Source organism: Electrophorus electricus, chromosome 6 (assembly GCF_041902795.1).
Source record: "Electrophorus electricus isolate QZ-2024a chromosome 6, ASM4190279v1, whole genome shotgun sequence".
Taxonomy (NCBI): domain Eukaryota; kingdom Metazoa; phylum Chordata; class Actinopteri; order Gymnotiformes; family Gymnotidae; genus Electrophorus; species Electrophorus electricus.
Window position 1 is genome coordinate 12,690,999 of NC_137502.1, and position 15,518 is coordinate 12,706,516.

A 15,518-nucleotide genomic window follows, 5' to 3' on the forward strand; every position below is an offset into this window, starting at 1 on the left:
AATGTCAGAGTCTTAATATTGTTGTTGTTGCCTGTTTTATATATATATATATATATATATATATATATATATATATATATATATATGTGTGTGTGTGTGTGTGTGTGTGTGTGTGTGTGTGTGTGTGTGTGTGTGTGTGTGTGCGTGAGGCATTGCAAGTCAGGTACGGAGGAGTTAGCTGGTAATTTAGGTCAGGCCGGTCCGAGGTTGAAAACAAGAAGCAGAGTCCGGGTGGTGTCCAGGGATCAGGCAAAAGACGAGTTCTGGAAAACAGGCAGAGTTCGGAAACCAAGAAGACCAACACGTAAAAGAAAGGCTTGGCATGCAACATGAGAGCAGCAATACTTTGCAAAGAGAGTGCGAGGGAGGGGATCTTAAATACTAGGGTAGCAATGGTGAGCATAGTCAATATTAATTAATATTCTGGTGAACCAGATTGGAGACGTCTGTGGGAAGAGGTGGGTGTGGCAGTGCAGGGATGATCGTGGTTCATGAAATCTGTGACAATATATATTCCCCACTCACCCTCATCCAGACGGCCTCTTTTTTTTTGGAGATTTAAATTGACCTTTTTAGCATTTGGCAGACACTCTTATCTAGAGTGCTTTGTTATTTACTGTAGCTTGTAGAATGTATCCTAGCCAGTACAGTAGGTTAGAGTTCAAGATACTATTGAGCTAGAATACTTATGAAATACAGGGACCAATGCTGATGCCTGGAAGTGCAAAACATGTATAAACTCTATCTCAGACAACGATAAGTGCAGTAACAAACAATATGAAAGTATCTAAGATGTTGTTCCTAGGATCTGCTGGAGCCACTCTCCCAGTTTATGGGTCACAATCCCTAGTGCTCCGATTATTACAGGAACCACTGTTACCATTTTGTCAGTCTGGATCTGGAAGTGCAATTGGAACTCTCCACCACCTTTGAGCGTGTGTCCCACTTTGACCTCAGAACGTCCAGCCCATACTTGGCACAGATGTTTCTGTATACTATGCCAGCCTCTTGGTTATGACAGTCCATGCACACTGCCTGATGGCATCTTGTTATTATGTGCTGGATTGTCTCAGGGGTATCTTTGCACAGCCTGCATCTGGGTTCCTGTCTGGAGTGGTAGATCCCAGCCTCTATTGATCTTGTATTCCGACCCTGTTCCTGTGCTGCTATGATTAGTGACTTTGTGCAGTCTTTCAGTCCAGCCTTTTCCAGCCATTGGTAGGATTTCTCCACATCAGCCACTTCCTCTATTGCCATTGGTACATGCCATGCAGGGGTTTATCCTCCCATGATGGTTCCTGCTCCTCCTCATTTCCATCCTCCTCTGGTATCTGCTGTGTGAGGTACTCACTAAGCACTTTTCCTCCTGGCATACTCCTGGATCTTTGATGTTTCATCCTTGGCATATATATATGTTATGAGAGTGTAGATCAGTTCTTTTTATTTTTCCTAACTTCATTGCTGCCATTAACAGCAATTGGCAAGGCAATGCATAAGCAGTAAAATGCCCTCCCATTGGAAAGTCATTAACTCTGGTGGTCCCAAAGTGTTCCACAAAACAATTAGCTAGCATACTCTTGGCTTCTCCAATGTAAAGCTGATTACATCTCTTGCAAGATATACAATAGAGAAGTCCTGCAGTAATAAATGTGGAGGAATTGAACAATTTATCCTTACTTTCTATTTATTTTAAAGGTTGTGTTAATCGATTTACATGTAGCTCATTATTTAACTGATCATTTATCTCACTTGCATGTCTTTGATGTTTTTGTCTTGTCTGTAGGAGATTAGTGAAGGCTTCTTAAAAAGAATGTGGTCTCTACATCATCCTGCAAGATTCTGAAGTGTTTAAGTATAATGTTAACCACTGTCGTATTTGGAGTATAATAAGTGAGCACCAAACAATCATTGACAAGAAAAGGCATCAGCTGTGACGTCCTTATGAAATCCACAATTATTAAAATCTTCACACATTTCCAAACTTTTCTGGAGTCTTTTTTTTCATTTCTATACCTTTTTTTGGGGGGTGTTTTTGCAGTTCTTGCAATATGAAGAGTTTTATTAATAAGTACTGTATTAATAAGAATTAGAATATAAAGGTTTTAATAGTTGGTGCTATTCAAACCAGCTTTAATGATTCTTAAAGCTTTCTTAAATTTCTTAATGATATTTGGTTAAAGATTTAAACAAAAGAAGTAACATTAAACCAGCTGAGAAAGGTAGAGCTTTGTCATTTGTCATTTGGAGAAAAGACCTTTACAAGAAGGAAACACTCACTCACTTTCTGTTGTATGAGTTTTATAGACAGACTATCTCTGACATCACTCCATAGTTACAGTCCTCCATCCAGTCGACTATTAGTCATCCCGAACAGGACAACCAGATTCTGCACAGAAATTTATTGTAGTTAATCCTTATTGTAGCCATTTCCGTCATCCCATAAAATTGAATATAGATTTCAAAAATATATATTTACCCATTTTTTTTCTCAACATTACTCACACCAGCCATTGCTTTTCAAAGTGCCATGCATGCAACATTGTAGCACACCTCATCACATTTGGAGCATAATGCTAACTGTCCAGTTCGTTATATGGGGCTTGACTGTGGCATTACTGGACATTGAAAATCCTATTATACAATTTTGTGCAATTTAATTTCGTAACAAGTGATGAGTTTTGTAACAAGTGATGAGTTCCTTCATCACATGTATAAAGGGGAAACATAGATATCTGTAATTTACAGTTTTATTACAAGTTACTTTAAAAAAAAACCTTTTTTTTTTTAAATTTAATTTAATTTAATTTCTTTTTTTAATTTTGGTCGTAATAAATGTGATTATCCACCCAGAATAATTGCACATATACTCTTACTCATAAACCATTTGTTTCTGTAAGTAAATCCTACAGCCACAAGTAGAATTTATGGCATTATTGACCTGTTTTTAACATTTTTCATTATGGAACTCAAATGCACTGAAGGCATACAAATGTGACTTTGCTGAAAAAAGCCAGCTACATGTTGAAGACGGAAAGACCACCATATTCATTTTATAGCCCACATCAATGTGGCCATGACAGCTTCCTAAATTGTTTTGTAAAACTTCAGCCAGTCAGGATATTCTGCAATAATCAGAATAATGTTTGTAATGAAAAAGGATCCACTGTAAGGGCCCTCTAGTTAATAAGATAGGTTAGGGTGTAGGGAGCCATAAGATTTCAACTAATGCAATGATGGTTTATATATATATATATATATATATATATATATATATATATATATATATATATATATATATACACACACACACACACACACACACACACACACACACACACACACACACACACACACACGTGTGTGTGTGTGTGTGTGTGTGTGTGCATAAGCCTGTGATAAGGGCCTATATTCATTTTAAAGTTACTAAGCTTTAGGGCCAGTTACATCAACATACTGCATTTGACCCAAGAATGTGAATTTCATTTAGAGTGTGTGAATAGATTCTCTCAGCACTGTAACTTCCAGACCCCTCCAATATCCCCTCAGGAGAAGAGGACAGTTAAGTGCAGAGTTGGTTGTTTTATCTCCTGGTCCACTCCAACAGCCAACAGTTTACTCCCTCCTTCAGTATGCCCCAAGGCTCTGGCAGAAGATAAGAGGCGCACTCCCCAATGGTGGGTGTTAGCGGGAGATCAGAGGAGCACTCCCCAACGATGGGTGTTAGAGGGAGATCAGAGGAGTTCTCCCCAGTGGAGGGTGTTAGAGGGAGATCAGTCAATGGAGGAAAGTAGATGTTTATATGCTTGTTGTTCTTACTAGTCTTAAGGCAATTATTATTATTAATAGTATGGGAGAACACTTGTCATAAAAATGAACTTGACCTTTAGCACTGGTGAAAATGGGCAATAAATATTAACAAACTAAAACACAGATTTGATAAGTTGTAGTTAATATCAGAACATAGTCCATTAAGAGCTTTAAATGAATGACACTTATGGTGTTAGTTAAACTTAGTAGGCATACAGCATACATGACAAATTGTCAAAAATGATTAATTCTTACTTAAACAGGTTAAATAATCCACTATCACATTCAACATTGGACTTTCACTGTCTTGTAAAAGTAGTAATAGTAATTTAATAAATTGTGTAGTTAAGAAAACACGAATAGATGATTAACATTTTGTTCAATATGTATTCTTGCTATGGTGTCTGCTGGAAAATTCTAGATGGTTCATAATATAGCATTTTTCCAAACTCTTCAAATTTGAATCCCTGTTGTCTCCTTTAATTGGGAGAGGCATGATGAGAAGGGTATAATGAAACTACATTATTGAACTTTCTTTTAACAAATTGACATGTTTTTGGCATAGTTAGTGTTTAAAGCCTATTGTAACATCTAATAAGACTCTGCTATTGGGTTGCTTGTACCTATCTGTATACAAGCAGTCTTAAGATATCCACAGAGGACTTTACAAATGCTTAAATTTTATTTATACATTTTACTTATGAACCTATCTGTTTGAAGCAGCTTGTTCAATAACTCTGATAACCATTAACGTATGTTGACATTTACTACTCAAACATAGTTTTAAATAACAAATGTCAAACTGAGTCCAGCTCTGAGGTCGCGACCTATTGTCTCACGCCTTGCACGGTCACTGGACCATGGAGTTTTGCTTGGTGCTGACTCTCAGCAACTAAGAGTGCTATTTCCTCTCATTGTCGAGTGGTCGTGAGCAGGAAGTCGGAAACGAAAGCAAAGCCAGGGGGCAGGGCTATTTAAAAATACCTGCACAATAACGGGGACCATAGCTTCACTAGGAGGCTGTGCAAACAACATGAAAAGTAGAATAGCCATAAGCATTGGCTACGACTCTTAACTTGGATCACCCATAAGTCTCCTATTACCTTGGGATAATTTAACGAACTCTTCGCCGCGACGACTTCTGACAGCTCTACACATTAGAACTAGAGGATCTAATTTTAGATCCAGTCATCTTTTGCAGATCTCTTTCATAGCCTAAAAGCTATATATTTCTGTTCATTTTGATGTATTAGAACGATTGTCGCCAAAATGAAGAAAAACCACTTTCATTCCTTGCTGTCGAACACGCTACATGCTAAATAATATTGCGGCAGCAGGTGTGTTTTTGCGCATCGTTCATCCCTGTTTATAGCGTAGCCTACCTTCTTTCTTTGACAGACTATTGCGTTGACTGGAATTTCAGTTATAAGCACCACGGACGAGAACGCAACGGACATTCTCTAAAGTGCTGACAACAAATGCATCTCACCCTGGTTTCTGTAACAACGTGGGCTGATAGCTAAATGTAAAATGGCATCTACAATTGAAAGGAAGACGCTGGAAGCTAACGAGTGAGTACCTGAATGTCCAAAACTGTCCTTTTTAAGCGTGTAACCTTACAGCAGACTCAACACTAGCCTATGTAATTGTGTAGAGGCCTCATATAGTCTCCTTTTATAATAAGTGATGCCAAATGTTTACACCAACATCTTCGTTTGGCACGTAACAACGCCTAATTGAAGCTACTTTACTTTTTTTCTAAGATGGAATTTGTGTATTAGCGGTTTATGTTGCAATTACAGTAAAGTGCGTAGGTCTGAGTACTTATAACCGCTGGCAAGCCAGGGCTTTGCATCACTATTCCCCTCGGGGGGAATCGACCGTGGTAGGAGTCATTGATGCATTACGCATTCATAAAGAGGTCTTTCAATTAAAAATAAATGCAAATATACTAAGGTTTATTTATAGAAATGATTATATCACCAATGACAAATTAATCTCCAACCTAAGGTTTTTGTTAAATGACTTGGTAATTTGAAATAGCACCCTCTGGCGATATTAATTAATGCAATATCAACGAACACGGACAGTGGTAGAAGCAGTGTAATACATGACTCATGGTGTAAACTCATCTTTTATGTTTAAAAAAAATATTTATTTATTTATTTTTTAATCTCCTCTGTGTGTTTTATTGTCATGGATAGAGATTCCAGCTTTCAATTAGACGTTACACTGATGTGTGTGGAAGGGATCTGTGTGTACTTTGGTAGATATATAACAAACCTCCGTTTTGTTTTCTATTTAGAGAGATACAAATGTTTCTATAAAATTATAGCTGAGCTCTCTTAAGTCATGTGTGAGTCAGGTTTAGGTAACTTCGCACATGACGTGGCCAGGCACTTTTCACTGAAGAAAAATTATTTTAGGTAATTTTCACATCAATCCACAGGGAACCTGTGGATGAGGTCCTTCAGATGCCTCCGTCACTGTTGACGTGTGGCGGTTGTCAGCAAAGCATTGGAGACCGCTTTTTCTTGAAGGCTATAGAGCAGTACTGGCATGAGGACTGCCTGAGTTGTGACCTCTGTGGCTGCAGGCTGGGGGAGGTGGGACGCAGGCTTTACTACAAACTGGGAAGGAAGCTGTGTAGGAGAGACTATCTCAGGTGAGTCTGGAGCTTATGCTTTTCTCTAGGAGACCACTCTAATGATCATGGGTTGGACATCTAATGTTGCTGTACACACTCTGGAGTCCAAAAAGGATTAAGTCAGAATTTAAAAATGCAGATAGGCAATGGGCTCAGCTTTTAGAATGACAACTGAATGTTGTACAGAGCACTAAATACTTTTAAATTTAAATTATTTATTCATATTGTCATTCAGATTACTATTTCTGCAGATGCTAAACACTTTACTAGAAACATTTACTTTGTACCTATACTCACCTGCCACACCAACATTTAACTTTGTTTCCCCTTGTTTTACACATTTTCTACCTTCCTTAATTAGTGCTTTTCTACTCTTTTAAATATGCTGAAATAAGATATTTAAAGTATTTTATTCATTCACCCCTCTAGTCTTTTGCCCACTGCACATATGCAGCATGGTGATCTTTTTTTATATATATTTTTTGTTTCAAGCATAAGTTTTACTTTTAAAAATGTTCTTCAAAAGCCTGAGTTTGGATATTAATAGATGATAAATGAATGGTAGAGATGCTTTGAAATTCTGTTAGTATTTTAAAATAAAATGGACTATTTGAATATACCTTGGCATTTCATAAAGCTTCTGGTTTAAGTAATAAGTACTGCTTTGAGTACTGCTTTTCACATTGCCTAAGTAAAAAACAGCTTGTGAAATGAAACCTGATTTGTGTGTGTCCTTCTATACACTGAATCTTGTGCATAAAAGGTTCCACAAGTTAAACACAAATAGGTGTTCACAACGGTGGAGCTTAATAAGGGCTTTACTCACTCATTCATATGTGCTCGTTTGTTCTGCAGACTCTTTGGTCAGGATGGACTCTGCGCTTCCTGTGAGAAGAGAATCCGTGCCTTTGAGATGACAATGCGCGTGCGCGATAAAGTGTATCATCTGGAGTGCTTCAAATGTGCTGCCTGTCAGAAGCATTTCTGTGTGGGAGACCGCTACTTGCTCATCAACTCGGACATTGTGTGTGAGCAGGACATATTTGAGTGGACCAAACTCAATGGCAACTTGGTGTAGTGTTCTTAGAAGACTCAGAAAGCTCTTGATTTTGCCAGAATCTACAATGGCTATTTTATCAAACAATCAAATAACGATGAACAAAATGCAGCCCTGCAGCATCTTGGCTGAAGGATATTGCTGAGGAAGTATATAGCTGTTCTCAACCCAGTCTCTTCCTTCAGTCCACTAGCATTTAGCCAAGAATGCTAATGCATTTTTCTAATGTTAATCTTTTTATCTTAGGAAAGCAAAATCAAATGTTTTTTGATGTATGAAGGCAATAATAGCTTTTTTTGTTTTGCTACTTTTGTACATAGTCATTCACAAATTTGGACAACAAAACACTGTTTATTGTAAAATCAGACATTTTCCAAAGATATGTGGATTAATTTTTAGAATAATAAACAAATAATGACATCTTTTGCTTTTTACTAGTCTTAGACTCTTTCCTTAATCATCAGATACAGATACCCAGTACTTTGGGAAAGTATAAACTCTCACTGGTACCATTTCCATTGTCTGGTCAAGGATTGGATTCAACCTACCTGTCTCTGACTGTTGATTGTTAAAATGTGATTGCACAGAACCCCATTGTGCCTTGTAGACAGTTTTACTGCTAACCTTGGCAAGGAGAGTGGGGCTTTTCATAATTACTGGTATATAGTTAGACATATTTTATACTGACCAGGACAATGGCTCTGCATTGAATGCTTTACAAGCCTGTACATGGGTTTTTCATGATGAGGTGATTGAATCCATTTTTATTTTGCTCTTAAATATGAATCAAACGTAATTGATTTGCATTCCATATTTACAGCTAATCTATACATCCAGTCATGTTTAAAAGAAAAAAGATCTGATTTGAAAATTTCACCTGTCAACCTCTCTGGCCATCCTTTCCTGTTTTGCATTGAGGTTTTTCCTTGGCTTCTCATCACATAAATCTGTCTTACAAGTTGTTGCATTATGCTCATCCAATTATGTTCCAATACACTGAAATAATAATTGAACATGGGTCCTTTATGAGGTCCTTAACACTGCATGGAAGAAACATTGTGTGACTAGCTAAATCCCTAACTAAAAAAGTATGATAAGTATTTTTGGTGGAATGTGTATACAAGGCAGCCTTAAAGGAAAATCTGTTGTATTTTTACTCAACTATGATTTATATTTTATATTGCCTGGGGTAAATTAAATGGAAAATTAAGTTAATAAATGGTCCTTTATCTAAAATTTGATTATTTAGATTATTTATTTAGTACAGTGAGAAACTTGGAATGTATTGCCAATGCGCAATTCCTTACATTTGACACTGTGACCTTATCACAGTGAGAAAGTCTTGCAGGACACATAGAACAGAAGGTTGGTCCAGTAGGGAGGTGGTGATTTTAAGGTGGTCCTCATTGTTTTATACCAGAGGTGGGTAAAAAATAGAGTTACTTAGTAATGATGTTGTAAGGAGATCGTATTTGGCATAATTTAGGAGTTAAATAAAATAAATTAAATAAACATTTCTAGTGATGTCTCTATCACTAGAACAGATGTGCTATGGCAAAAAGCAAAGATAATCTGCATGCGTTTTGGACCAATAGTTCTTAGAACATTTTGTATTAGCCTTGTCACATTAAATTATCTGCTTTTGTTGCAAGTCTTCAAATGCTGAACTTAATTGTGGTGTTTTATAATATATCCTGAAACTTCATACACACAAGCTGTTCACCCTTGTGCAGCCTTAAATATAATACACACCAAAATGAAAAGTACTAATAACTTAATAACTTGACTCAAATACATCAAAAATTTATTTAATGGCATTCTTAGCTTTGACATATATTCACACATGTAATTCTCATCTTAAATCACATATGAGCACCATTGCAGTAAACATCACAATAAAAAAGAAAAGCATGTAGAAGAAAGACAAACACAGGTGGATTCACAATAACAGGAATGGTTACTTATATAAGTGATCAGAGCAACTATAATGTGTCTGCAATGACAATGCCATATGGCAGTGAGTGTTTTGGACAGGCAGTGTGATTTTCTGCCTTTTTTTGTTTATTTTTAAGATAACATCACAAATACCTATAAAAACAAGTCACCATCACTTGGTATAAATACTTTTAGTCCAGGATCAGTGCATTATCAATTGTCCACTTCTTTCCAGGCATCAACTGGATTTTCACACCTGGTTCAGCTTCCACATGGCCCTCCATGCGCAGGTCCAGTCTGCTTCTCTACAATCCAAGTTTTCTTTTTTTGTTGTTTTTGTTGTTGTTTGTTTTTTTTGCTTTTTTGGTTTTTGTTACCTAGCACCTCAAAGGTCCAGCTATGAAGTACAGGGCTTTCGATGATTCATTTTTCATTGAATTCTTTAATAATTGTGAGAAAGTCAGTTTTGTGCTTGTCTTATTGAATTCCTCTGAACAAACACATGGCAAAGACCATGGCGAAGAGCTGTGAAGAAAAAACACAAAAATATTAAAACTCATAATTCATTGTGGTGTACATCAATATTTATGATTTTTAAAATAATGGAGATTCATCCTGGCAAAATAAAGATTTTCTTTTCTGTTTGCAATACATCACCACAAGAGGGCAGAAGTTAATCATTGTAAATCAGAAGAATTCATGTTTTCAAGCATTTCAAACCTCAGTGTGTGTGTGTGTGTGTGTGGGGGGGGGGGTTTCTAGTTTTTGAAGGAGACATCATTGGACCTGTCCTTTTTAAAAAAATATTTTATACAATTCAGATAATTCACTATCGACATAGAGGAAATGTAGTAAACAAAACAATACCTCAATAGTGAGTACAACAATAGCCAGGGCACCAGCCACATAAATGTACAACTCAAAGTAGTCCACAACCGATGAGTAGCACCCCTATTGAAACACAAACATAAAGAATACGAACAATAATTGTCTAAGGATGGTAGGTATGTGTTTTGTTCCATGAGAGTAAAGAATGTCTGAGTCCTTCATAGGCTCAGTGTCCTTTAATAATGTATGCATTACTGACAGTAAGAGGCTTCTCTGCCTTTGTCCTTGAACAGTCATGCAAAGATCTCTCATTTCAATCATCCTGTGGCTCTCACAACCATTCACCAAATGCTCACTTGACATTGAAAACATGAAAAAGCACTAATGAACACGTGGAGAGTCTGAGCAGAGTCATAATTCCATTTTTCAAGGGTACAGGTACTCTACATCAATTTTGTCCTGTTTGAAGTGGAAGGGACATAGCTGACCAACAGAAATGGGGCATTTAAGCCTTTAAGTATAAATAAATAAATAAATACATACATATATGCATTGTTTATACAATATAGCACACACATCCACACACACGCATGCACATACATTTCTGCCAGTGGAACTGTGCGCGTATATATATTGGCTAAACAATGCAAAGTAAACCTACTCAGACATGCATTCTTTGTACTTTCAGAAACTTGTCCTTAAGGGAATGAAGACTGTGTCAATCTCAAACCTTGTTATTACGGTACAGCATGTTGCCCGAGATACATTCCTCCTTGTTGCTGAAGCTCACATCTCCTAGGTGACTGTTCCTACGGCAGCAGGCCTCGGGCACCATCTCACTGGGGTTGAGGACGCTGAAGAGGCTCTCTTTAAAGTCCTCAGGACTGTTCACTCCGCAGCAATCAAACTGCAGCCAGAAGAGCAGGGAGACAGGGAGTCTAAGGACATGTCTATTCAGACATACATGATAGTTACAGCATGTCATGTACTACATATCTGAAATAGCAACTTTCTAATGAAATTCAAAATTAATTCCTTCTTCTGTATCTTTTCAAATTCATGCTTGGCATAAGACTATGATGTATATATTTACAGTAATATTTCTATTTGCTTATAAAATATTTTCTCTTCTCAATTTGTTTACATTCTTTACATTTACATGTGATATATAATCTCTCTTATACAGTATAGGTCACTGTCACTAATTAGATCCAGGAATGGAAGGTCCTTGACTATCATATAGAACATGTTTCTTCACACAATAACAATGGCTATTTTCTAGAGAGAGTAGACATACTGTGTTCATAATGGCATTCCATGTAGAGGTAAAGACATCAGAAGCATTGTAGCCTTGGTAGTGTTTCCTCAATTCTTTTGTAAAGTACTCTTTGGTCAGCTGTGGGCACAAATAGAAAGATGTCTCATGAGTTGATTAAGTGTCAGTCGGTGTCTACAACAATGCCACTTGTCTCACAGTGTGCTATGTGTTGTTCCTAGAAGAACTCTTAAGAGCCACTTACATGCTCCCGAAATATAAAGGCCAGTATGGCAGCAGCCAGCTCAGCCAGGAATATAATGAGGATAAGTATGAAGAACTGCAGAGAGGGGGTGGGGGAAGGAAGAGAGAGAGAAAGAAAGAAAGAGACAGAGATAGGGACAGAAAAGAACAGATTGAAAGAGAAAGAGGGAGAAAGACAGTTGGAAATAATGTTTGAGTTTAAATCAAAACTGCTTTTAATTTCATGCATACTCATGCTTTCACAACTAATGCCAACATCACTCACCATTATAAACACAAATGGATCAATGTTATGTAGCTGTCAACAGCAACAAGTCTTTGGAAGAACATAAACAAATAAAACCACATTTTTAACTTCTCTTCCAAGACAATAAAAACATCTCCCAAGACACACAAACACACACACACACACACACACACACACACACAGTGTGCATATGTGGCCACTCACAAAGAGCAGTAGACACTTGTTCTCTTTTATGGCTCCACAGCAGCCTAAGAAGCCCAGTAGAAAGAGCATGCTGCCCATAGCCAGTATGATGTAGACTCCAGTAAAGAGGAGGGGGTTGGCAGCCATGATCTCCCTAAAGCCTGTGGGGTCCACCAGCACCCATACCCCCACTCCCAGGAGAAATGAACCACCCAGCTGGGGAGAGAGGGAAAGAGACAAATGTTAATCACTCACTGGCAAAGTTACTGGCCAAATGTTCCTGCCTGGATGATGCCAAGATGCACTTCTTTCAATGCCATTTCTTTTGGGAAAGTTTCTGTAGTACTGTTCTTTATTATGCTATGGAATACATAATAATGTTATTGCTAGATGGGGAAAGAAAATAACAGCCAACACAAAATAACAGCCCACACAGACCACTGATTACTGTGTGCAGAGGATGAGATAACACCTGCAGGGTTTCACAAAGCAAACAGCCTAATGAACAGATGCTTCACAAGCAGATTTTATGATTTCAGAGTGTATTTGTAATATCCTATTTGATACAACTGTTAAAACCATTTAAGAATAGACAAAGTCACAGACAGTCCAAAAAAGCTACATAATGAGTTGTGCTACTCCTCTGAAAGAAAAGGGCTTGGGAGGGGAGAGGAGGATCATGTCTCTAGCAATCCTCCAACTGTCAGAGTGAAAGTGCACCTCCCTCCACTCCACCCAACTCTCCCACAGACACACACAGATGAAGGCTTGGGTAGACGCCAGGGTGATGATAAAACACCTGGAGGGATTGAGTGTGTGTGCACATGTCTTTTGAGATAAGGGCTTCATACACACAAAAACCCACAAACACATACACGCACACAGAAATGCACATCTTCCTAGGTTTCTCTCTCTCCCTCTCCCTGCCTCTCATGAGCCAGATCTGGAATTCTTCTCATGGATGGCATTAGCAATCTGTCAGCCTGTCGTGCAGAGAAAGCCGATGGCTCTTTTGCAGACACCTACTTTACCCATAAATGAAAGTTTGATAAACAGTATGAATATATTCAGGACATGGATGTTCTGTGAACAACAGCAAAGCATGGAATAAGTGTCTGTTAGTAACTCAGGGTAAGCTGTGGTTTTGTAATTGTATGCAAACCATTTTCTCTGTGTTAGCAGGATGATATCTGTGTTGGTCTGATTAATGCTCCACATGTGTATTGTGAAAACTGTGAGATCCTTCAGAGAGGGTCTTCAGTACTGCTCCTAGTCAATTCTCACACAATAAACACTGACACATTGATAATTGATCAAAGGAACATTTAGTACAATAAAGAATTAATTACTCATTCCATCTTATTCCTTATATTCCTTCTCTCTAGCACCTCCAGTTTCTTTTTTGCAGCCATAAACTATCCTGAATCTTTTAACTATGACCACTGTTCTCCTGGACGGGGTGAACCTTAAATGTAGCAAACTGCAGAAGTGTCTAAGGTCTGCAATTTAAGTTCCTATGAAAACATCCCATTAGAAAACATAAAATGGTGATAGTATTACATTACACATATGTATCCACTACAGCTTAGAGATCTAAATTTAAGAGACGTTTATAGAGAAAAGCATTGGTCCCATTCATTCATTTGAAACACTGTAGCCTAATTAAGAGGACTGACAAATACTCACAAAGATAAAGAAGTTAAAGACGAACATGAGGTACTTGATACAGCTGAGGCAGTCGCCTTCCATACTGGTCCCTCTTGCTGAAGCCTCCCCAAGCCCCTGGGGAAGACAGAACAGATTCAGTCTGTAGTGTGCACTGACACACACACAGGGATAGTGGTCTCACACACACACACACATATATGTGTGTGTGTGTGTGTGTGTATGAATATAGGGTGCTTACATACACATACTCTATGGAATGATTAAACCAATACAATAAAATATGTGTTGTCACCAAAATTTTTGCATTTCAAAGAGCTTTTTCCTCAAATATGAAAATATTACACTAATCGCTTGAACCTTTCAGGAGCAACCTGCCTGGTTTATAGCTCTTATATCGTATTATTTCAAAACGTGTCTCTTTAGTGCAATTAGTGGTAGGAGCCCCTTCTGTCGCAGAGAAACTTCTTTCTGCCTGATAAAGCACTCACTGAGATGAAGACCTATTAGAGTGCGCCACTTTACTTAAATGAAATGGAACCTTTTTCATTACTTCTTGGGGCTGCAGTCGTGAACTCACACAGCTGCTGCACCATTACTCAGACAAGAGTGAAGGCCTGAAGGCCAATTACTGCCAGGCATCATCCAGAAACGTCAGTCTGACGAGGGATAGGGAAATGCTACTGACTGCACTCCCTGCATATATACATAAGCAGCATTTCCAGAAATGGCCACTGTCAAAGACAAAAATATAGTCTCTCTGTGTACTATGAAAAAAATTATGGTTAGTCCCCATTCACTGTCTTCATTCCTGTCAAGGGCTTCATCTTTGCCAGTAGCACACTTTAGCTCACAGATCTCTCTAAAGCTGTTTCATGGCAGTATCCTTTGTGTAAAGTACAATATAAATAAAATTGAAGCAAGCTGAACTATTGCAGTTAACCAGCTGCACACACACAGGAATGCTAAAGCATAGGTATGCAGCTAATAAGACATGGTTACATGAATTAGTATGTTGCGATATATCTGTCCTAAGATTAACAGAGATAGATAGAGAGTGAGTGAGAGAGAGAGAGAGAGAGGGAGAGAGAGAAAGAGAGAGATGAAGCACAGAACAGATTCATCTTATGTGAATTTATTTAAAATGGTTTACATTTTTCACAAAGGACTATGCTAATCCAAGAATGCTTCAGCACTGTAAGCATTTTTGAGAGCCAATTCTGAAACATTTATGACTCACTGCATCTTCTAGGGAAGGTCAAAGTGATCAATAAACTTCAAATAAGTAATGCCTTGATGTCCTCCCACAGAGACACCATCAATAAATGTCAGAACTCAGCACTCAATTAAAATGGTTTTTAGGATAGTTTTTACCCATGAATCCTCACTCAATTTTATGATAGAATTATTCTTACCCATAAACCCTTACTGAAGATACTCAGGAATTAATTGACCAGCAGTCAAAGTTAAATACATCCTCTCAATCACCTTGATGGCTTCCTGATATCGATTGTGTCCTTGTGAAGCAGCTGAGCACTTATGAAGCCCTCAGGGCCATTAGGACTTTAATCACTCTCCTTCACTCCAAAGGGCAGACAGCTTAGTTTTAAATGAAATGTGCATCTATTAC

The 15,518-nt window shown here is 37.9% G+C and overlaps 2 protein-coding genes across 3 annotated transcripts in view; one reads left to right on the forward strand and one right to left on the reverse strand.

The window, feature by feature from the left end:
• Positions 1 to 4,693: 4,693 nt before the first annotated feature.
• lmo2 (LIM domain only 2 (rhombotin-like 1)) lies at positions 4,694 to 7,941 on the forward strand. Its single transcript, XM_027008757.3, has 3 exons — positions 4,694 to 5,378; positions 6,257 to 6,472; positions 7,310 to 7,941. The coding sequence occupies exons 1-3, from the start codon at positions 5,338 to 5,340 to the stop codon at positions 7,530 to 7,532; spliced, it is 480 nt and encodes a 159-aa protein (XP_026864558.1). The 5' UTR covers positions 4,694 to 5,337; the 3' UTR covers positions 7,533 to 7,941.
• Positions 7,942 to 9,267: 1,326 nt separating this feature from the next.
• The window catches only part of tspan18b (tetraspanin 18b), a 29,182-nt gene continuing 22,931 nt past the window's right edge, over positions 9,268 to 15,518 (reverse strand). The window contains exons 3-9 of one of the 2 annotated variants that reach the window (XM_027008759.3): positions 13,910 to 14,005; positions 12,245 to 12,439; positions 11,795 to 11,869; positions 11,572 to 11,670; positions 11,005 to 11,181; positions 10,314 to 10,397; positions 9,274 to 9,971 (exon numbers count right to left, since the gene is read on the reverse strand). In XM_027008759.3, coding sequence (XP_026864560.2) covers positions 9,924 to 9,971; positions 10,314 to 10,397; positions 11,005 to 11,181; positions 11,572 to 11,670; positions 11,795 to 11,869; positions 12,245 to 12,439; positions 13,910 to 14,005 — 774 coding nt within the window. In that variant the 3' untranslated portion in view covers positions 9,274 to 9,923. Of the gene's footprint in view, positions 9,972 to 10,313; positions 10,398 to 11,004; positions 11,182 to 11,571; positions 11,671 to 11,794; positions 11,870 to 12,244; positions 12,440 to 13,909; positions 14,006 to 15,518 lie in introns of both variants that reach the window. The other variant, XM_027008762.3, reaches the window with a different exon arrangement.